Source organism: Rhea americana, unplaced genomic scaffold (assembly GCF_003343005.1).
Source record: "Rhea americana isolate MKP2758 unplaced genomic scaffold, rheAme1 scaffold_215, whole genome shotgun sequence".
In the NCBI taxonomy this organism is placed as follows: Eukaryota; Metazoa; Chordata; class Aves; order Rheiformes; family Rheidae; genus Rhea; species Rhea americana.
In genome coordinates, this window is record NW_028186305.1 from 1147468 (window position 1) to 1169559 (window position 22092).

General features: G+C 47.2%; 2 protein-coding genes and 1 long non-coding RNA gene across 3 annotated transcripts; 2 read left to right on the forward strand and 1 right to left on the reverse strand.

The window, feature by feature from the left end:
* Positions 1–9936: 9936 nt before the first annotated feature.
* Positions 9937–10507, reverse strand: LOC146595820 (uncharacterized). The gene is made up of 2 exons (XR_014895857.1): positions 10340–10507; positions 9937–10204 (listed from the first exon to the last, which is right to left on the reverse strand). It is a non-coding gene; the product is annotated as an uncharacterized LOC146595820 (long non-coding RNA).
* Positions 10508–12104: 1597 nt separating this feature from the next.
* CNR2 (cannabinoid receptor 2) lies at positions 12105–13214 on the forward strand. The gene has a single exon (XM_085305061.1). It carries the CDS (start codon positions 12105–12107, stop codon positions 13212–13214), a length of 1110 nt encoding a protein of 369 aa, XP_085161187.1.
* Positions 13215–15067: 1853 nt separating this feature from the next.
* On the forward strand, positions 15068–20277 carry FUCA1 (alpha-L-fucosidase 1). The gene is made up of 8 exons (XM_085305058.1): positions 15068–15425; positions 16065–16199; positions 16404–16541; positions 17222–17327; positions 17796–17996; positions 18212–18402; positions 19256–19355; positions 20032–20277. Exons 1-8 carry the CDS (start codon positions 15085–15087, stop codon positions 20170–20172), a joined length of 1353 nt encoding a protein of 450 aa, XP_085161184.1. The 5' UTR covers positions 15068–15084; the 3' UTR covers positions 20173–20277.
* The last annotated feature ends 1815 nt before the right edge of the window (positions 20278–22092 follow it).

Genomic DNA, 22092 nt, shown 5'->3' on the forward strand with positions numbered 1-22092 from the left:
AAAAAAAAAAAAAAAAAACTATTTCACTGAAACATACAGGGAAGCCAGTTGAATACAAAAAGTAGTTGTTATTCACTCAGTTTAAACAGGAACCCAAGGAGTGCTGTAAACCAAAGGACAGGCAGTCTAGAAAATTCAAAACACAAGCTAACTTCAAGCAAAAAGAAAGTTACCATCATTTCACACTGCAATTTCTAAAAAATTGGATAAGTTTATCTTCTCATGCTCCACTGCAGGAGAGGAAAGTCCCCAGGGCTGCTGTAATCCAAACAAGTACAGAAGCACCTTATGTATCTGCAAGTCCTAGACAGCCTAGGACTTTTTTGCGCAGCCAAATTCAGGTCCCAGGTTTCAGCTGTAATGTCTTAAAGAGATCTAGTATCTCTCTGAAAGAAGACATTCCACTCTTTCAAATACTGATTTTAAATCCTCACTCTTTGTTCTAATGGCTCAGCACAAGACTTCCTGCTCCAAAGGACGTGGTAGGATATTCACCTCAATTACTCATGGGCCGCCAGTCTGAGTTGCAGCCTAGGACGTGGTGACACATGAGCCACTTCCAGGAGTGGCAGCTCCGCTTCTTCATGACATGCAGCTCACCACCTACGTGGGACAAGGCCTAGGAGGCAGTGCCCTCACCTTGCTGCAGGGCAGCRTAACTCCAGACCTGACCTGGTATCACCGTGTGACTCTGCACTGCAGACAGACTCACTGACCTCATCTCCACCCTGCCTTCTCTACATGTTCTTATAACTCATTTGGCAAATGCTTCTATTGTGCAAGTTTCTGCTCTGTCCTCATGACTCTGTTTCCTCCAGGTAATCGAAGGCTGACTGCAAATAATGACCAAGTTTCCCAATGCTCCTAGTGAGCCACTGTCTTAGGCTGGGTCTACCTTACTCAAATCCTCAAATGCTGACATTGCAAGAGCTAGCAATTTACCCAGAAACAAAGTCCCCACTCTCATTAGCCCCAAACTGAAATGCTTCCAGCCATGCACACATTTATGCCAGGACAATATTTCAAGAGAAATACCCAYTGATAGTTGCTATAGGAAGTAAGCAGGACAGATGAATCATTTGTTAAGTCAACACTGAACTATTGCCCCAGTTTTATTCAACAGGTGATAAGCTTCCAGTGACTCTTGGTTTTTAAAGAGACAAAAATAAGCACACCTTGGCATTAAAAGTCCCATGACATGCTTTAAACTAGTTAGATGTTACCATCTGTGCCAAATATTAACTAGAGTAACAATAATCTGCCTGAATCACCAAAGTTTTCCTTGTGTGGGAAATGGGTTGATTTTGTATTTTCTTAAAAGAGAAATCTATATGAGAGTAAGTACATAGTACCAATTCGAATAGCCTTTATTYTATTTGGCAAAGGACCTCAGGTTCTCAGTCTAAACGAAGTGCTGAGCAGAGCTTAGGAAATGCACAGCAGAACAATACACAGGAGCTAGCTGGGCATTTGAATCTTTTCAGAACACAGAGAAGCAGTAGAACACAGCAAACCCTCCAGCAATTCAAGGGAAAACTATATTAACCAATTGCTTACAAGTTTGTTTATAAAGAATTCARAGGCAGGATACCTAGAGATATTTTTTATGTAAGCCATGGGTAGGAATTAAGTCGGTGTCCACTGGTACCAACATTAGACTCCCTCCAGAGTGAGAGATTYCTCATCTAAACTGCTAAAACCAGACAGATGCTCAGGAGTATCTCTGAGGACATACCTCCTTGGCAGAGGTACAACTGCAGCATGCATATTTCAATATATACATATATATACACACAAACCAGCAACAGTGAGAAAATATGAAAYTATAAAGCTCATTAACGCCAGTTAACCAAGCCTGGGGGCCCAGGAGAGATTAAACATGATGGAGCAGTTTCACTATAACTGAAGTCTGAAGTTGGTAAATAAGAGTGCATCCAGGCATGACTCCTGACTCTCACTCTTCAGGTTTATCGTGTCTCAACAGCTCCCTGTTCAAATCCACACCAGCTATGAGTCACAAATGCCTGTAAGAGCCTTCAGCCCRCTTAAGAGCTTATCAGCAGAAAAAGCATTCCACTCTCAACACACCTCACCGTACAAGAGCAAGCAGAGGGGTTCTCCAGCCAGCCGCCTTGCCCAGGCGCCACCTTATACACGTGGAGGGTGGCCTCATCGGACAAGTCCCATTTCACTCAGGTGAGCTACACTATGCAGAAGACTCCCCACCACCACCATAAGCACTTTCTCTTGAGAGTACAGGGTAAAATCCCACTGGTTCTCCAAATAAGCAATGTCTCTGCCCTATCTGTCCCTATCTGAGCCACCCTCAGTTTTCACATTCAGTCCAAGCACAAACCAAACCTAGAGAAATATGAGCAAGTCATGGCCCTCCTACAGAGCACAGCCAAGTTTTCTGCCAGCCTKATGGCCAAGCACCCCCATCACATCAACTGTGTCCAGACAACAGCCCCATGTCCCCAGAGATCTGCTTCCTACCCCTCTGGAGGTAAAGAAGTTGCTACTGAGCGAGACCAAGCTCATGAGCTCTCTTCCCTAACTCCTACACTGTCTGCCCCTGCACCATGCAGGGGGAACTCACCCAGATACAGCTCCAGCCCACCCTGAACCCCAGCAGCCTGGGACACCTACCCATGGGACACAACCACAGCCAGCCAGTGCAACTAAGCCATTTGCTCTGGGACAAGTAGGAGCACAAAGCTCATCATGGATAACTACTCAGTTATTTTTAAGCCCTAGAGAAGGCTGCATAGCCCCTGCTAATCTCTTGTGCCATTACAGCTACATCACCACCAAAGTTCTTGCAAGCTGCTAGAGGAAGCTCTGGCACCTGTCTGGAGGTCACAGGGAAAGCAACCCTCCCACAGCTATACCAGTGCCGTGCTGCTGTGCTCACGGCCATCAAAAGCATTTCTCCTGCTCACAGGCTCTGCTTAGCCTCTTACTTGGTGAGACCCAGGAAGGTCACTAGCAGCAGAGCACAGAAGTTAAACTACTGCTAAGATCATCCTGAGTAGCTTAGCATCATCTCATACTATTAAGTAGTATCTATTTAACAGCTCAGATATGCTTAATTGTGCTTCTAATTTAAGTATCATAAAATCAGGTGCAATGAATTCAGGCTACCCTACCCACCCAAGAGAGAAGCCATTTAAAGCCCCCTGGCCAGTACAGTCTCTTCAGAGCCCTCTTTTAGCAGGGCTGCTTCCTCATTTTCTTGCAATCATGGGTTGATTTCACTTCTGCTAAGCACCAGCAGCCCTCCCCGGGAAAAAAAAAAAAAGAAGAAGAAGAAGAAAGAACAAACTTGACCTTTATGGGAATATAAAACTGGTTATTGATCTCAGCTGTTGATACTGGGCATGGGGATTTTCCAGAGCAGGGCTATTCATAGGCTTGTTAGCCACAGCTGATGCCAAAGGAGCAAGTCGCTAGCCCCTGCATGCAGACTAGAGGGGAACAAAAAGCTCTTAGATTAGAAAAGTCAGCCTGTAAAAATTTTCTGGGAGTAACATCACAGCACTGCTTTTACAGCCACCTTTGCTTTGGAAAGGACAAACCTTGCAAACTCTGATTCTTTAGTTCTCAACAGCAAGCAAGTATAAAACATCTTTTTCTGCTTTGTAAGCTTTTTACAGCAAAGAAAGTTTTGCCAGTTTGTGGGAATTAATATGGAAGCCATTATTTTTAAAGACCATGCTGATAACCTGTCTCTGCTTTGCTTACACAGTAGTCCTTCAAGCATTTCATCTTTACTATAGTTTCCACACCATAATGTGATCCAGAGAGGCACAAAGAGCACCCCATTACACACCAGGCTCTCAAAAATGCCCATCTCCAAGCAGCAACTGAAGAGTCAGATGGGACCCAGGTGCCAGGCATTTCCAAGTGCCCTGGGAGCAGTGAGGACCTCCCCTCTTCCCTCCCAGAGACGAAGAGGAAGTGCTGGCTTCCCACATCTGCCACCACCTCTTTCTCATGCTTTTGCAGGTCAGTGTCCCCATGAGCATCACACACTCCCCTGGAGGGGGCAGCCGAGTATTGCTGAACATGGCCCTGCTGCTTCTGCTCCAGGAGCGGCTGGGAAAACCCTGCGTCAAAATAACCGGAGAGGAGCCTGCTGCTCACAGCAGAGGGGAAAATGTAAGGATTTGGAGAGCAAGAGATKAAACTGCTCTTTAAAGTCACCACAAATCCACTGAATAGTGGGAACTGGGATCCAGACAGGAGGGTTGAATGGTTTAATTCCCCCCTTGGGAGAAGACAGGTGGACATCGCAATGAGGGGGCTGTGACGGGTCCTTAGTGTGTCAGAGCAGGGCCTGCTGCAAAGCAAAGGCGGGATGTATCCAGGGGCAAAGGAGCGTAGCCAGTGCACTGTCTGCTCCTCACTATGGGATTAAGGAGTGTTGTATTGTCCTACCCAAGCATAACATGGCAAATTTCTTTGGGATTTCAGGCAACCTACCCACTGACATGGAGCCTGGAATAATAGATCCTGGTTCCTCACACTGCTCTGTCGTCACTCGCCAGCATCTGCAAGCTGTCCCGGCTTTGCTGCAACAATAGTATGATCTGCAAATAACTAGCTCTATGCTGCTGCTGAGCTGACGAGGAAGAAGCAGTTAGCTGGGAGGAAGGGTAGCCTGACACAGGTGGAGCAGAGACATTAGCCTCTGCAGACCTGGGTCCATCACGGCCACAGGTGTGGAACGTGTAACTTCAGGCAAGCCATTTCCTTTCCCTTCTGTTTGCAAAGAGAAAATCACTTTACTGTTCTGGCATTAGCAGAGCACGTTTGTGCACAGAGGAGTGCCTTGCACAATTTCACAGGCACAGAGAGGTGAGATTCCTGCAGTTAACGGGACCAGATAAGACAGGGGTGGCAGTTTTATGAGCTTGCCCTTATACATGCCTTGTGCCTAAATAAGCATCTCCAGATTTTTCTCTATCTGCTTCCTAGCTCTCCTCCTTCCCTCTCCTCTTCCACTTCCCCATAGAAATTAGAAAAGGAGCCCAAATATGTCTTGCCTAAAGCATTCCAGGTATACGGAGAAATCAAAGAGACCGAGCAAATGATTTTGACAAGTCAGAGGGCTAGGGTGGTTGTGAGATGTGGCARTTGCAGCCAGAAGCAGAACACAAGACCCAGAGGGAAAGTGGGGAAGGAAAGAAAATCTGACACACTTTCACCAAAAGAATGTGAGACAGGGCAAGAAACCAGAAGAAAGATTTAAACTGATGGATTTCCAGCTCAAGGGAGTAATATGGAATGGTACAAGAAACCCAGATGAAACCAAGAAGTGGTGCTGTAGAGGAGAAGGAGGAAGCAGGCGCCATACACAGTGGCACAACATGCCCTAAGAGCTGGAGGGATGGGAAGTCCCTAAGCACCCCCAACCCGAGACTCAAGCGAGAGGCGGCGAGTGGTTTGCATTTACTAACCCGAAGGTACATCCTGCAGGCAAGGATCTTTTTTCTCACAGTAAAGCGCATCGTAGCTTGGAGCCCACAGTGCTGACAYACACACACAGTCTGGTGAGACTCTGCTGAGAAGGGTTGGTCACAGTGTTATTTAGGCTGTTCTGCAATGCAAATTAACAAAGGGTGGGAAAACTGTTTTTTGGGATGAATACTTTCTTAATGCGAACGCAAAAGGTAAGTGTTTTAATAGCAGATTGTGGACTAGCTCTTTGCATCTCATTCTAGGGAATATTAATGTTGGACTTGTCAGAGGCATTTCTTAACGTATAGCAAGGATGAGTATGATACTGAGCTCTCAGGCTGAGCTTTCTGCACTAGTTAATGTTTTTGAAACTCTGTGTATGTCGGTTTCAGGATGATGACAGAAGCACTGTTTTGCCATGCTTCATACTCATACTGGTATTGCATTGCTGCTCTGAACCTATACACATATATTTTGAATGCTGTCATTCTGAGCCATCGCATATTGGCAGAACTATTGTGAAAAGAAATAAAGCAAATAATCTTCAGTGTGGCATTTGTGGCAGACAATTTTTAGCATCAAGGGGATTACAACACATAGTATTATTTAATATAGTCAGAGGGACAAGCTGGGATGATCAGCTATTTCCACAATAATGCCAAAACTTCTCCTGCAGCTAAAACAAGAAATCATATACAAACTAAAATATGTATAAAGTAAAAGACATTTTGCTCTTTCAGCATACTGACAAGTGAAATGTCAAAGCATTAATGGCAATTTTTGTGTAAATCATTTCATTTGTTCATAGTAAGTGATCATTTAAGACATTTTATTTTATTACAAAGATTGAAGTGCTCAGAAATTCTTACGATGAACACAACACTTTCAAAGTGCTGTATGAACATTGCAATGACTGATTGCAGCACAAATAATTTAATTTTCTATTATCTAAATAACTAGTATGTTACTTTATTAATCACAAAGATTCTGAGGTGCCTCTGTAAATGAAGAAACCATCAGAAACCATGCTGCTATGTGCAATGCAGTATAAGTCTGACACCTGAAATCAATCTCACCAAGGCACTGAAATGGAAAAGGCCTTTTTTGCTTGTAGATTTAATTTCCACTGAAGCTGGTGGTGTCATTAGGCTGGTTTTTGACAGACTTTGCAGCAGCAACACTGTATCAGAAATCTACCACATTCTCACATGCCTTATCTGCACTTTGTTACTAAAAGCAGTGCTCATTTAGTTCAGTTCATCTAGTGTGTTGACTCCATTTGCTGCCTCTTGGGGTCTGTTATACTACCGGCATTGTTTGGGGCTTTCTCCACTCCAGTTTTCAGTATTGCAAGAACTGGGATTTCCATTGATGTACTTTGGCAGAATATTCCCCATCCTAAGAGATCCTGTTGGCAGGAAACATTTCACTGTTATGGGAGCAGAGTTAATCCTATGGCTGAGCAGAGGCCCAGGAAATTCCACTTCAGTTCCCTCGGCTTCCAGCAAACCAGTCGCTCAGACTGTCTGTGCCACGGTCTCATGTCTGTCAAAGAGGGAGAAAAGCTCCTTTGCGCTTTCTTCCTGAGCCAAAATGTCAGCCCCACTGGCAGGGAGTCGGGTTTTGGGACTGGTTGCTGTTGGGTGATGCAGATGCGCCTGAGACTGTAATTCCCTCTGTTGTGGAGCTGCTGCCCCTCGGAAAGCGGTTTCCACCAATTTTGGGGTGGAAGCAGGACTGTGATCAGTCATGCCCCATGAAGGATGGGCCAACTCCCTCCTAGGACCTAGACACAGATCAGCTTGTTTCCCAAGAGCTGAAGGCAGGAGGCAGAGGGGATGAACAAATGATGGGTCAAATACAGAACCTTTCTGACAAAAGAAAAATGTCCCAACTGTGAAAAAACGCTCTCATTGACCATAAAGAAGAGACAGACAGTGAAAAAAGGGCAGTTCTTGATGTTTTCCCATGTTTAGCTCCGGAGTCTTCATGCAAAAAAAGCAGACCTTGAGGTGGAGCAAAGCCCCATCCCTTCCCTCGCTGACACCAGAGCTGGAACAAGGATTTGGGGGAGCTCAGCCAGTACTGCAGAGATTCGTCCTTGTCATTCAGTCTGAGACACAACAGATGTGGGAAGAGAAAGTCTGGCCTGTCTGGCTGGTTGCTGTGAGCCCAGCACACTATTTTGAACCTAAGGGCTTATCTGAATTATGTCAGCTTAATAGAGCTATACTAGAACATCAGTACAAGAGTTATTTTGCCATTATAACCAAATTCTCTCCCCAAGCAACGTAACGTGAGGAATAGTATTTTGCTGGCCTTCAGTCTCTTGCCTAGTGTTCAGTACAACTTCCAGGCTCCTAAGTACATTCTTGGGACATTGCATAAATTCAGATACTGAGAATTTTACATGATCCCAGGGATGCTGCCTGCAATTAACAGATGCCAAGGAGATGCTGGAGTCTGCTAAATCAAGAGATGCCTTGATAAGGACGCTAGAGTTTTAGCTGGTGAACTTTGGATACTCAAGGAAGCAGTTGCTGCCCTGCTAGTCCTGGTGAGCTCTGAGACAGGCCAAAGTCCAGATGCCCGCACAATCCATCTCTCTCTCCAGAGAAAGATTGGACTGCTTTTAGCTTTAATAACAGTATTTAGTAATTAAAGCTGCACTTGCAATGTTTCTGTAATAAGCTGCAGGAAACGAGCACTTAGATTTSAGTGCAATATCCCTCATGCTGCGGGATTACTCCATGCCAGAGCATGATGTAACAGAAAGAGGTTTGCTGCAACACAGCCACATTTCAGCCCAAAGTCCAAGATCCCTCCAGTCTGATATGACAAGAAATGCAAAATAGGGTTGAACCGCTCCTGGTGCGACATGCCTCAAATGCCCTGGAACCACTGATGTTCGAGCCCCAACTCATGGCAGGAGCCTGTCTCCAGAGCCAGGTGTGGGGTCTGGGCTCCTCTCGGCATGCTCTAGGGCTGCATTTCAAGYGCTGAGGAATATTTTGCAACTATTGCCACCACCATGCCCAGCCTCCTTACAAAGACTGAACATGAACAGCAGTGGGAATCAGGGGTTGATCGAGTCAGGAAAGGAAGGAAGTGACAAAGATGGGTATAAAATACCTGTCACTGCTAATCTGTTGTGGACAGAGGTTTCTAGGATGTTGGTCACTGCTGACCATTGTTGCCTCTAGAGACAGCTGCTCTCTTTGCTGAATTTCAAAAAACACACAGAGAAACCACAAAGTAGTTGGCTACAGATGTCTGACAAGCCAGTAGCTCAGCAGCAGCAAAGCCCGGCACCACCTTGCCTCTCATTCATTCAGTGCTTGCTTCACTCCTGTTGTATTTAGTAGTCTGAGCAGGCTGTGGCTCACAAGTTTTGGACATTTCCTCTTTTGAAAGACAGCTGAGGGGAATGAGAGATGGTGGCTTGTTTATGCTGGRGGAAGGGAAATTGTTATCAGGTCAGAAATACTTTCCTTCAGCAGCTGAAACTCATGGTCCCATTGCCCAGATTTGGGATCTTGGATACTCAGAGCCAGGCGGAATAGTGGCTCYTGTCCCACAGGCCCTTGTAGCAGTTGGGGTATGACTTGCCAGTGCATGGCACTCAGGACACAACATCTGTCTTTACTAGACAGATCAGGCAGCCTTAATGTATTCATCAACCTCTTCATCTGTTGTCTATACCCCAAGTTGACCTCATTCTTCCTGTTAGAATTAAGCTCCAGGGATCATTTTGATTAGTCTGTTTGGAAGCTGTAACAGAGTGACCAGTCACCACACCGTGATCCTTCCATGCCAGCTGCTAGGGGTGTTTCTCACCCAGAATAAACATTAGGCAACACAAGACAGCTGAGCCCTCGGGAAAATGCAYTGAGTTTAAAGTACAAGTATAGTCAAGAGTAGAAAAGGAAGAAAAGCAATATCCAAATGACAAGCTCATCAATGTAATGACTTTAAATGCATCAAGCTGCAGAAAGGTAGAAAAAATACATGGCTTAGCTGCCACAGAATGCACCAAASAGCTTAACATCTAACCGAGGAAAAATAAGGCATTTCCTTCTACCAGATCTGTGCTAAAAGTGCTTGCAAAACTAACCTAATCCTGGGCACGTACAAAACTTCCKAGGTTCAGGTGATTTAACTCCTGTCAGGTCCACAATTGTCTGTATGTCCTGCTTGCACTCTTATATTTATGCTAAACAATAACTTTCAATCACTCTGATGATGTGCTCCTTCTGGTGATCCCAAGAAAGGCTCTRTTCCTCGTTAATAAAATCTCCAAAGTGTTTAGTGCCTCATCTTCTCTAGCCTCCCAGTCACGGCTGGTGCACGGAAGAGCAGCGCGGCCCCCACAAGCCCCCGTTCACCCCCCCCCCTCCCCAAAGCGATGCAGCCACAGCCTGGTAAGGTGGCGGTGGTGTGCTTCGTGAGCGCGTGCGAAGAGCAGCAAGAGGCTGAGATAAAAGGCAATTTTATCTGACGCAGATGGCAAATGTAGCCACACAGAAATCCGGCCAAACGTTGCTGCTACAGAAATAAGTGATGGTAACACTRCTGAAGAAGGGCAGGGCTGTGCCAGCATTGCTAAGTTGACAGTTCCCTCTCTGRGATATGCTGAGTCTTGCTGCAGGCGTTTTCTCCTCCAGACTTTGCTCTGGTTCCTTCAGAGATCTGGGTTAGACTTGTATTGCCAATGGCTCAGCTTAAGTGCCAGGAGGTCCAGCTAGAGAGGGAGGGAGACAAACACACAAATAGCCTCAACACAACTGCTGCAGAGGTGTGACATTCCCATCACTGCAACATGCAGCCTGCATATGGCTGTGCTTGCTGCCTGCTGCGGGAAGGCCACTGGACATACCCCCAGGTTTGATCCCTGCAGGTACTGCAGCCCTGAGGTTGGGTGCAGAAGATTTGCGATGTTTCCTGACAGGACAAGCCAAGCTGCCACTGCTCCAAGGGCTGCAGYGTTTCCAGCCTGGCAATACTGGCTCTGAGTGCACAAGCATGTGTCCAGCATCTCCTTCACCTGCCTGGCCAGTGTGGATACACCTGTAGCGAGCTCTATCTGGCCTCAGGAGAAAAGGAAGTTCCTCAGGGAAGTTTCTCTTAAATGAGGGAATGCTTTCAATCTTATTTCCCCTTCTCTGCTTCACTTTCTGCACTGGGCACATGAGAAACACCCTGGATTTGCAACCCTTTGCACAGAGTTGGATTTGAATCTTCCCCATGGCTTGTGGCACCCAAATCTGCATCGGGGGGAACCCTTCACGGCAACAATAGGTACAGTACAACTGGCCTTTGGTCTCTGGCTGGGGTCCACCTACTTCTTCCTGAGTCTGTCTGTCTCTGCCTGCAGCTGGGCATGAGACGAGCCTTTCTATGGCTGATTTTGAAGCCATCAGCAGTGCGGCTGACACAGAGGCAGCCACTACAGTACTTATGTAAAATCAAAATAAATTATTCCTCCCTTCAAATAACCACTACAGAAGTTATACACATTTATAGTGAACACAGTTCTTGGGTAGGCTTTACTCAGCAATAGTCCCCTGTGCCGCTCCTAGAGGCTTCCTATAGTTGTACCTCTTCACCCTCACTCACCCTGCGCWACAGCATTTCCATTCAGAGCAGAGAGCACTAGCTGCTAGCAGGAAACACAGTCCTGCACAAAACGCTTCCGAACGATAATGCCTTTCTACTTCAGCCACCCCAGCACTGTCTGGGCAGGTCCCTCCAGGCAGCAGTTGCCCTGCACTGCCCCGTTTCAGGACTGAGATCGTAGCTGCACGTGGCCAGGTTCTTTCTCTGTTCATTTTGCAGTACGTGTGACAGCAAAATACAGTTAAAGRCTTTTATTTTTGTGACCTGACTAGGGAAAAGAGTGAAAGTAACTGGAGAGAAAAGCAGAAGCATTTATAATTCACTTTTGACACACGGACTATGGGGAGAAAAATGCAACTTTAATACGGCTGAGGTTTATAAAACAGTAATGGGCAAGTTTAAATGTAAAAACCCTTTCATTTTGTATATTCCAACACTTTCTGGTGAAGAGAAAATGCTTCAAAATGCACTTTGTGTCCCCAGATAAGCCACACTGACTTACCAGCAGTGCAATATCGCTCCTCCTTTTCCAACCCAGACATCTTCCTTATACCCAGGGCAGTAACACTCAGAGAGGTTGTTCTCTAGGGCCTGTCCTCAGCCACAGYACAGTGTCAGCATGGGCAGCCACAACTGCCCTTCCACCTCTGCTTGCCCTGCTCAGGCTGTGAGCCTTGAATCTTGGAGGCTAGATAACAGCTGGCCCAGGATTTATACAGTTATCAGAGTTACTGCTTCCCTCTTGTGGTGAGGAAACAACCTAAGAGACACGCTGTACCCATCAGCTGGGACAGACAAACACCACTAAATCACCAGCAGGAGAAWTCTTGGATCTCTGTTGAGAAAGAGTGGAAATCAGCTCCAGTATCTGGACTGATGACCTGAAAGTAGGTCCCATTGGGTTCTTTTTCTTTTGTGTGTCCTCCTCTAAAGGCAGAGATGTCTCTGAGTGGGTCAAATCTTTGTGCTCCTGCAAGTGTGATTCCCCCACCCTCCCCTTGTTCTTTTTCAGAGCMTCTGAAGAAATGCAGAAGGAAGAAGAAAGGCTCTCTGCAAGCTCCTTGCCCCAGTTAATTACTATGGATATGTGTAAGGTACATGAAAACACCTCAAAATGCAGTGCGAAYACCATGCCTATGGAGTGCTTCATGGTTCTCAGCACACAAGCACAGAAGATAAGCATTGCCACACTYTGCTGCCTCTTTGGGACACTGTGCATTTTAGAAAACTCTTTGGTGTTGTATCTGATCTTCTCTTCCCCCACAATTCGGAAAAAACCTTCTTACCTCTTTATCAGCAGCCTTGCCTTGGCTGACATCCTGGCCAGTATCATCTTTGTCTCCAGTTTTGTTAACTTCCATGTCTTTAATAAAACTGATTCCTCTAAAGAAAAGTTCTTGCTGAAGCTGGGAGGGGTTAACACATCYTTCACAGCATCCCTGAGCAGTTTGCTGCTGACAGCCCTGGACCGTTACCTCTCCATCAGCCGGCCCTCTGAATACAAGTCTCTTGTGACAAGGAAGAGAGCATGGATAGCTCTGGGAATACTCTGGGTGACATGTGTGACCATTTCCTCCCTGCCCCTGCTGGGCTGGAACTGCTGCACGCTCAATTCAGCCTGCTCTGAGCTGTTCCCATTTGTGGATGACAGCTATTTGTCAAGCTGGATCTGCCTCGTCATGGTCCTGCTAGCATCGATAGTCTGTGCCTAYGCACATGTGCTGTGGAAGGCTCATCAGCATGTGGCTTACATGGAGAAGCACCAAGTGCAGGGTGGGAAGCAAAATGCCAGGATGAGGATGGACATCATGCTGGCCAAGACGCTAGTGATGGTACTGACCGTCCTCATGGTGTGCTGGTCTCCAGTCCTAGTTTTCATGATCTACGGCATCTTTGTGAGGCTGAGCAACGAGCTTCGGAGGGTGTTTGCCTTCTGCAGCACCCTCTGCCTGTTGAATTCCATGGTRAACCCTCTTATTTATGCCCTGCGGAGCAAAGAGCTATATTCTTCCCTGAGGATGGCCTTTTCTCAGTTCAGGAGGCAGCTGAGGGCCACASAGGACAGCCCAGAAGCAGAAAGCACCCACAAATCCTCAGCGATAGAGACTGTTTGTGAAGAAACATGTGTAACATAGGGAAGCAGCAGTGGAAATTCTGAGCTAGGGCTGGTGGAAAGAGTCTGSCTTACTTTTGTTTTGGTTAGTTTTCCTTTACTCTTCTCTGAGAAGGTCCTAGGAGATGATGGATCAGATGCCTGTCATGGAACCAGCTCCCTCTGATGTTTTTCTTAGACACTGGGACACAAAGTGCACAGACTTTACATGGACAGCTGGTCCCCGTACTGTGCTATCATATGGAGGCTGCAGAGATATCAGTGCCATGTAATGGTGTGCCAGTCAAGAGAGGCAGGCTGCAGACTGCCATGGGGCAATGGATAAAGGAGTCCATACCCCAGAACAGTAGATCCTAATACTTTACGACAGTTCTTTCTGCCTGGCCTTTTGCCTGACCAGTCAGCTASCTCTCAAACCATTTTTCTTACCTTCAGTGATGTCTTCCTCACCCGCTCTTAACATACAGCCAAACTCAGGCAAAACACCGCAGAATTTCAGGTACACTAGAAATAACTAAGCATCGTGTAACTCTCTCTCTAAAACCTTTAACTGGGCATGGTCAAAATTATGCAAGCACTATCAGCAAAGTGCTAATAGCTCATCATTAAGTGGCAGAGATACATTTATTTATACCAGTCCTGAATGCAGTCCTGGGGTGTTCTGTATTAACAGTGTGGTGACACAAAGTCTTCAGGTCTCAGCAAGCGGGGGAGAACAACATCAACTCATGACAAGGCTCTCTCTGCCTGTTAATACCTYGGTGCATCATTGCAGTAGCAGAACCTACAGCAGCAGAGGACACATGTGAGCCTTTGCTGGAAAAAGTTATACCTGGCAAATCATTTCACTGGACTTGCTTGYAAACTGTCCTGGCTAATCATGCCCACAGCATTTAAGGTCTTATTGATTTTAGTGCTTAATTCTTTATATAGGAAAACTAATACGTTCTTGCTGTGGCTTATACGCTCTGCAATAGTTGAGAATTTCAAGATGGATCTGACATCACAGGCACCACATTTCAGTCAGGAAATTTAAGGAAACTAATCTATACGATACAGATATTCGTTCACTTGGATGTTGTGCATTTGGATGACGTGTAATTAAACATTAAAACCATTAAACATTAAAACATTAAACACTAAAATCATTTTCAGCTTCCCTTCCCTTAACCTCTGGGACACGGGTTCAAAACTAAGCTTGGCCAGATAGTCTAACCGTTAAGACATGGATTATTTTTGCAAAATACACGAACAGCAGCAATTTTAGCTGCTCGGAACCACAGCAGCCGACGCGGTTTGGCACCAGCTCTTTCTCAGCAGCGGCTCTAGCACAGTGCCCGACGGGAGGCCCAGCCACGTCCCCAGCCACGGCCTCCAGGTGCCGGGACTTTGCCCTCTTCCTCCCCCCCTGCCCCCAGGCCCTTCACGTGCAGGTCTTGGCGCGAGGCCCCGGGTCCACACGAGACGCTCTGGCTGGCGGCGCGGAGGCTGCGAGGGGTGAGGAAAGGCCTCACACCAGGCGCCACCAGCCTCCCACCGCGTGTCCTGCCCTCACAGCAGGCCCGCYGGTGCTGAGGCGTGGGGCTCTCTCCAGGAGGCCTTTCTCTTACCTTGGCCCCACACGGGCAAGACGCAGGCCGGCTGCGGGGGGCGCAAGAGGCGGCTGGAGCAGGGCAGACGCAGTGCTCTAGGCGGGAAGAGAACAAGAAGCAGGACTTCGGCTCGAAGTGCGAGGCAGACAGCAGCCTCGAACCGGCGGCGCCTCTCTAGCAATGGCGGCCACGGCGCGTCGYCTACGCCTCGCTAGCAATGGCGGCCACSGCGCGTCGCCTTTGCCTCGCTAGCAATGGCGGCGGCCGGCCTTACGTCACGCGGCGCGGGGCTGGGGCGCCATGGCGGCCCGCGGGCTCTTGTGGCTTGCGGCGGCGGGGCTAGCGCTGGCCGAGCCGCGCTACCGCCCGGATTGGGCCAGCCTGGACGCGCGGCCGGTGCCGGCCTGGTTCGACCAGGCCAAGGTGGGCGTGTTYGTGCACTGGGGGGTGTTCGCCGTMCCGGCCTGGGGCTCCGAGTGGTTCTGGTGGCACTGGAGGGGCGAGCACCGCGCCGACTACGAGCGCTTCGTGCGCAGCCGCTACCCGCCCGCCACCACCTACGCGGACTTCGCGCCCCTCTTCACCGCCCGCGACTTCCAGCCCCGCGAGTGGGCCCGGCTCTTCCAGCGGGCCGGCGCCAGGTCTGCGCCTGGGCGGCCTGGGGGGAGGGAGGTTCGTGAGGGGGATCCCTGAGGGGACGGGGGTCTGCGAGGGGACGGGGGGGTGTCCCTGAGGAGATGGAGGTCTGTGAGAGGATCCCTGAGGGGATGAGGATCCCTGTGAGGGGATGGGAGATCCCTGAGGAGATCCCTGAGGGGACGGGGGTCTGCGAGGGGACGGGGGTGTCCCTGAGGAGGTGGATGTCTGAGAGAGGATCCCTGAGGGGATGGGGGTCTGTGAGGGGATGGGAGATCCCTGAGGGGATTCCTGAGGGGATGGGGGTCCATGAGGGGATTCCTGAGGGGATTGGGGTCCATGAGGGGATGGGGGTGTCCCTGAGGGGATGGGGGAGAACCTGAGAAGAGGGGGTCCATGAGAGGATCCCTGAGGGGATGGTGAGGATCCCTGTGAGGGGAGATCCTTAAGGAGATCACCAAGGGATCAGTGAGGAGATAGGAGTGTCACTGAGGGGATTAGGGATCCCAGAAGGGATGGGGAGTACCTGAGGGGCTGTGCTATTCAGTCCCATGCTTTCTCAGTTATCAGGTTTGCCAGTGAGGCTGAGGAATATCTTAGGGAGTTCCATTATCCTCCTGACTGAGTACTCTCCATTTCCTCAGGTATGTGGTACTGACAGCGAAGCATCATGAAGGCTTCACAAACTGGGGGTCACCTGTGTCCTGGAGCTGGAACTCTGTGGATACGGGGCCTCACCGAGATCTTGTAGGAGAGCTTGGACAAGCTCTCAGGGAGAGGTACATCACTGCCAACATTGTTATTCCTTTCATCTTTGGGCATTATATTCTCCTGGCTGTTCTTGACCAACAGCTAAAAATACTGAGTTTAGGATGAAAACAGTAGTGCTTGTGAAACTGTGAGATCTGTGAAATAATAGTGCTAATAATTTAATTCTTAATCTCTGCTGACAGCCTAACTCCTCTCTCTTTTCAATCTTTTAGCAACATACGCTATGGACTGTATCATTCTCTGTTAGAGTGGTTTAATCCACTCTATCTAGCTGACAAAGAAATTGGCTTCAAGACCCAGAGCTTCGTTTTACAGAAGACAATGCCAGAACTTTATGATCTTGTCTTAAGGTAAGAGCTACAACCAGTCAGGACTCAAGAACATTTCTTGGTTTCCACACTGTAAAGAAAGGTGCAAACTGGATACAGGGAAGCAGGATGGCAGATATTAATTTTTGCCAAGGCAACTGTTTTCTTAGTCATTTGAGGTAATTAGAAAAAGAGGGTCATTTGTTTGTCCTGTGAACAGTTTAACTTATGCAGTAATGTAGAAAAAAGGCTTAAATGCCAGAGCAATACCCTTTAATGCAGTGTTTGTGCACAGTAGCTTTAAAAATGGAGCAAGCTTCTTAATATTAAGTGGAGTAGAAAGGCAGTTTCTTTGTGAATTTATTTCCTTGCTTTGCTTTCCTGAATTGACAAAAATACCAGGCTTGGACATGTGTTGCTTAGAATGGCCACTGTTCCAGGTAAAGAATGTGCCTCTTAATTGCCATTGAGATGCAATCTTCTGGTTTTGGAAGAATTGCATCCTGTATTCAACTGTGATCAATATACCATTCTTTGCTGCTGCAAGAACCTCASCTGTGGCTTTGTCTGAACTAGGAAATGATAGCATAAAACTCCTCATAATGTCAGGCAATGGGAAGAGGAAGTGAAGATAGACTCCAGAAGGCAGTGYTGTGATAGGCTTCCTTTGGGGTAGGAGAAAATAAGAAGCTGTTTCRAAATAACGTTCGTCTCTCTGTTAGATATAAACCAGATTTGATTTGGTCGGATGGAGACTGGGAAGCTCCGGAGTCGTACTGGAATTCTACCTCTTTCCTTGCCTGGCTTTATAATGATAGTCCTGTCAAGGTATTGCTCTCAGCTCTCCTTCATGGCTTCTAGCACTCTATAGGTGTGAAAGGTCTGGCAGCAGTGAGGTGTGACTGTGGTCAGGTCAGAAATCCATTTGACAGATGCCAGCTAYGTGCTTTATTCTTTCATCAAAAATAAAAAGTCTGTGCTCTGTTCCTGAGAAAAGACTGTCATCCAAATCAGAACTTGAAACAGAAGGCACAGGCCTGTTCCTTTACAGCAAAAATATGGGAGGCTCAGAGGCCAGGAGCCTTTTTGCCTCAACTTCTTGAGTGAATAAACAGAGTCTCTTCTATAGAGGGATTCAGCCTTTTCTRGAGGATCCTCTCTCGCTTTCTTTTTGATTAGAGAGCCTTAGATATTTATCCTGCTAACTTGAATGCCTCACTTAACTTAGGAGAGACGAATGCAAGCTGAAAAGTTCAAAACAAAACACTCTCTTTTGAGCTGTGGTTCTCATTTCAGGACACTGTTGTTGTGAATGATCGTTGGTGTAATAACTGCTCCTGCCATCATGGAGACTACTACAATTGTGCAGACAAATACAAACCAGGTACCCTGCTGRCTCACAAGTGGGAGATGTGCTCCTCTATTGACAAGCTTTCCTGGGGGTATCGAAGCAACATGCATATTGATGAGTTAATGGATGAAGCAAGTATCATTGAGGTAAAACATCTTAAGTCAAAATAACTGGTGTGGGGAGGTTGCTGAGAACTAGAGGTTTCCTCCTGCTGCTTGCAGAAAGAATTGTCATGTGTTTTGTGCAACCAGGGTGAAGTTAAAGGAGTATTTGATGAGGACAAAGCACTCCTCAGGTGCCTGTGTCTTTGCTGTCAGAAGTGAAGATAAATGAAATTGTTACCTTGRTTTATCTGTCACAGGAACTAGTGCAGACTGTGAGTTTTGGAGGCAACTACCTTCTCAATGTGGGCCCTACAAAAGAAGGGGTGATTGTTCCCATCTTCCAAGAAAGACTTCTGGCACTTGGGAGGTGGCTGGATACTAATGGGGAGGCAATTTATGAATCAAGGCCATGGAGAGTACAGATGGAGAACAGCACAAACAGTGTCTGGTAAGGATGTCATTGCTCAACATCATCCTGAAACACAAACCTGACATGGACTGAGACTTCCAGAGCTGACATTTCTTTCTTATTTGTTCTTAGATTTAGTACTCTCTGAAGCTTTGCCATCAGATGTGGATGGCTTTTAGGAAATATCCTACAACTGGAGTGCTTAGTTTCTGCCCCAAGTGTTATGTAAGGAATATCTTACTGTGCACATACAGTTGGAAAGAAGAGAATAAAAGTCAGGACGTCAGCCATTTTTGCTTAATTAAAAAGGAACACATCTTCCTTAAAAAAATTCCATGCTGTTGCTGTCAGGATTGTTTAAGTAGTGGTCCTGGCTAGTTTAAGTTGCATAAGTGTACTTTATTTAAGCTCATGCAGTCTGTGAATTTAGTGATATTTGCTTTTAAGCTGTTATATAACAGYACTGCTCACTGTTACCCAACTACTACGTCTTACTTGTTGAAAAAGGCATAGTAGGTGAGCCAAGAGCCAGAAACACTAAAAAAAATTTGTKTTTTTTTCAAGTGTGCCCAAATGTGTTCAGCCTAGAAATGCAGAGCAATGAAAAGATCAGCAAAAGGCAGTGTGTCCGCTCTKTTGACCACAGCCTGAAGCAAGGACAGATGAGCAAATGACGTCCGCTTTTAGGAACCGTGTGTGGACTTTGTGTGGGTTTCATCAGCCAGTGCTGACGGTAGGTCCAAGTGACACATTTTGGAACGAGAGGAAAATAGGTGACCCCTGCATGGCAGCAGTAGGCAAGCCAATGTTCTTGTGTTGTCTGAAAAGGTCAAGCTCATGTCCGGTTCTCTCATATGGAGCTCTTCGTGTTGCTGAACTGTTGCTCTTTTAGGTATACTTCTAAAGGACCAGTTGTTTATGCCATCTTTCTGACCTGGCCCCAGGATAGTCTGTTGAAGCTCTCTTCACCTGTTCCATCCCCAGACATGCAAGTAAGGAACTTTAAAAATAGATAATGAACTTTGAGAGCCCATYTCAAGCACACGTGCGCTAGAAAGGCCCAGTCTGATTTCATCCCACCCTCAACTAGTGGGAGTGCAAAAGCTGTCATCTCTTACTTCTTGTCTTGGGACTCACTGTCCCTCCTACTGATCCTTGCAGCATCCCAGGTTATTCTTCAAGCTTCAGGTCACTGTTCTATGGAACAGTGGATAGGACTTGGCAGGACAGGCCCATAGTCTGCCACAGAATAGGTAGGAACACTTCTTCCCTGCAGTTGTTTGCTCCTATTGATACAGTGAGGAGAAGTAAATGAAGAATGTCTCGCATAGCAGAAGCGATCAGTGGTGTAATGTCTCAAATTCAGATCAGGTGCGTTGACCTGCTAATTGTTAATGTAATTGTAAGTGACGCAAATGCTAGAGTGCCCTTTGTTCTAAACAAACACAAGTAAAGACTTTGCAGTAAAAAGAACTGCAGTCAAATGTTTGCCCCCCAAATATCCCTTGTGTTGGCTTTTGTGCAGTGACTTACGGGTAGAAATGCACAAGACCACTCTGAATGTGTAGGAATGCTGTACAGACTGCAAATGTCTTAGGTGTACTAGGATGTCCAAGTGGAAAGCACCTGTGTGAGCTGCAACTGAGTGTCCCTTCCCTTTTTCTGCAGGTAACCATGTTGGGTCTTTCAGGGGCTCTGAAGTGGCAGAAGTCCCCTGATAMAGGACTGCTGATAACTTTGCCCTATGTGCCTCCATCTCTTGTATCGGCTCAGTCTGGCTGGACTGTCAAGCTTGAGGGTGTGAAATGACAGCTGTGGGATGAAAGCAGCAATCTGCCCCTACTTTTCTTTTAATTTGAGGCTAAGATTTTTTTTTCATTTATTGTTGAATAAATTGTTTTTCTCTCAGTAGAATTGCTCTTCTAAGGTACTTTGTCTATAAGTGATCCCAGTATGTGTAGACCTTGCTTGGGAGGAAAGGGCTGACCTCTCTGCTCAGCAGTTCCTGCTGACAGAGGGGGAAGTTTGGACATGGTTTGCAGTATTTTTCTGCTGGGATGTGTGACTGCTGGTGAGCCAAACATCTAAACTTGAAATGACAGGGTTTTTGTTTTAAAGCTGAGCTTCTTGGCAGATGTTTCTGCTTCACTGCCACAATTAAAGGTGCTAACGTTGGACAAGAATCGGAGTTGAGCTGTCAAAGCACGCCATACGGTATCTAGGTGTTACAGCAGTGGATGCATTAGCAATGCCTGAATTTGGCAAATCGCTCTGCCAAGAGGACGTTTATCTGCTGAGGAGGAGAGCTGCGTGTTAGCAGTAAGAAGATTCAGACTGTTAGAGCAGCCCACAGGTAGCATGGAGCAGTGGGAGCTGTGCCCACGTGCATGCCGGGGAGCCAGGCTACATAGAGCAGCCGGGACCAGGCTTCCTGAGCAGGAGCAGGCCCCATCACTTCCAAGGCTTAATCTACTCATTGTAATCTTGTTATCAAATAAATTTTGATAACTGATGTGAAAGTCTGGTATCTGCAGTTAGGAAGCCTTGCTTGTGGCAGGTATGCTCTAAAGAACACGAGTTACAGTGTCATCCCAGATTCCTGTGTATGATGTACTTTCATGCAAGTAAAATGTTACTGTATGAACTGTGTTGTATTGCTTTAGTATTGATTAAAAGAATTATGATCACATATTTCCATCATGAGTAAATATCATGAWTGATTATTGTTTGAAGTAGATTAGAAGAAATTCATCTATAGAAAATTGAAATCTAACATTAATTCARATTCATTGGCAAATCTCTATTTGTAGTCTGGTGGAGTCAGCTATAAGCAAAAGACAATTTTGTGTTTTCATGTGAGCTGGAGAGAGATGCCACTGGTCTGAATTGAACCCATGCCCTCTTCTTCTTCAGTGAAACAGAATTTCCTGTGTTGGTGTTGAACTTCTCTAAAAAGAAAGATTGAACAATATGTACTTAAAATTAGGAAATTCCTCATAATAGTTTGTTCTTCTGCAACACACTTGTTGTGAAGGCCTTGCAACACTGCATAGAGGTTTTACGTTGTTGCTATACAATGTGCAGCAAACTAAAGTTGCCAGAGTGCTTATAGAATAGAGCTAACCTAGCCCAAGCACTGCGATGTGCTCTGGGACGCTGTTGGGGAGGCTGTTACTCAATTGACAAATAACGGCCTGTACTGATGAAGCTGTGTGGACTTCAGAGAACTGGCAGTGGTGGGTGCAGCGCAGGGAGTGCCAGAGCCCCGCATGCTCGGGGAGCATCACTCTGGCTCCAACGATGATGCTGTTGCAAAGACAGGAAAAAGATAAATTCAGAGCCCTTTTGTCGTCACCTGGTAACCTCTGCTCGGGCTGGCGCTGCGTAAGGGCCAAGGGCCCACCCAAACCAAACACGGCGTGTTTGCTCAGCAGCGYAAGCGTGCGGAAAGGCGCAGTATAAGTACACGGGCCCCGGGCACCTTCCAGCACCAGCAGCCGAAGGGGAAACATGCCACAGTGCGCCCTGGGGTCGCTGCCGCGGGACGGCTCCCGCGCACAGGTACCTGCTGGCCCCTCTCTCCCGACGGCGAGTGGGACCGGGGAGTCCCGAACGCCCGTGGCAGCTGGAGGCGGCCGAGCCGGGGGAAAGGCCTGGRGGCGGCGGCGCCGCCGAGGCTGCCCCGGCCCGGGCTGGGGGGGCGCCGCCGGGTCCCGGCGCCACGTGGGC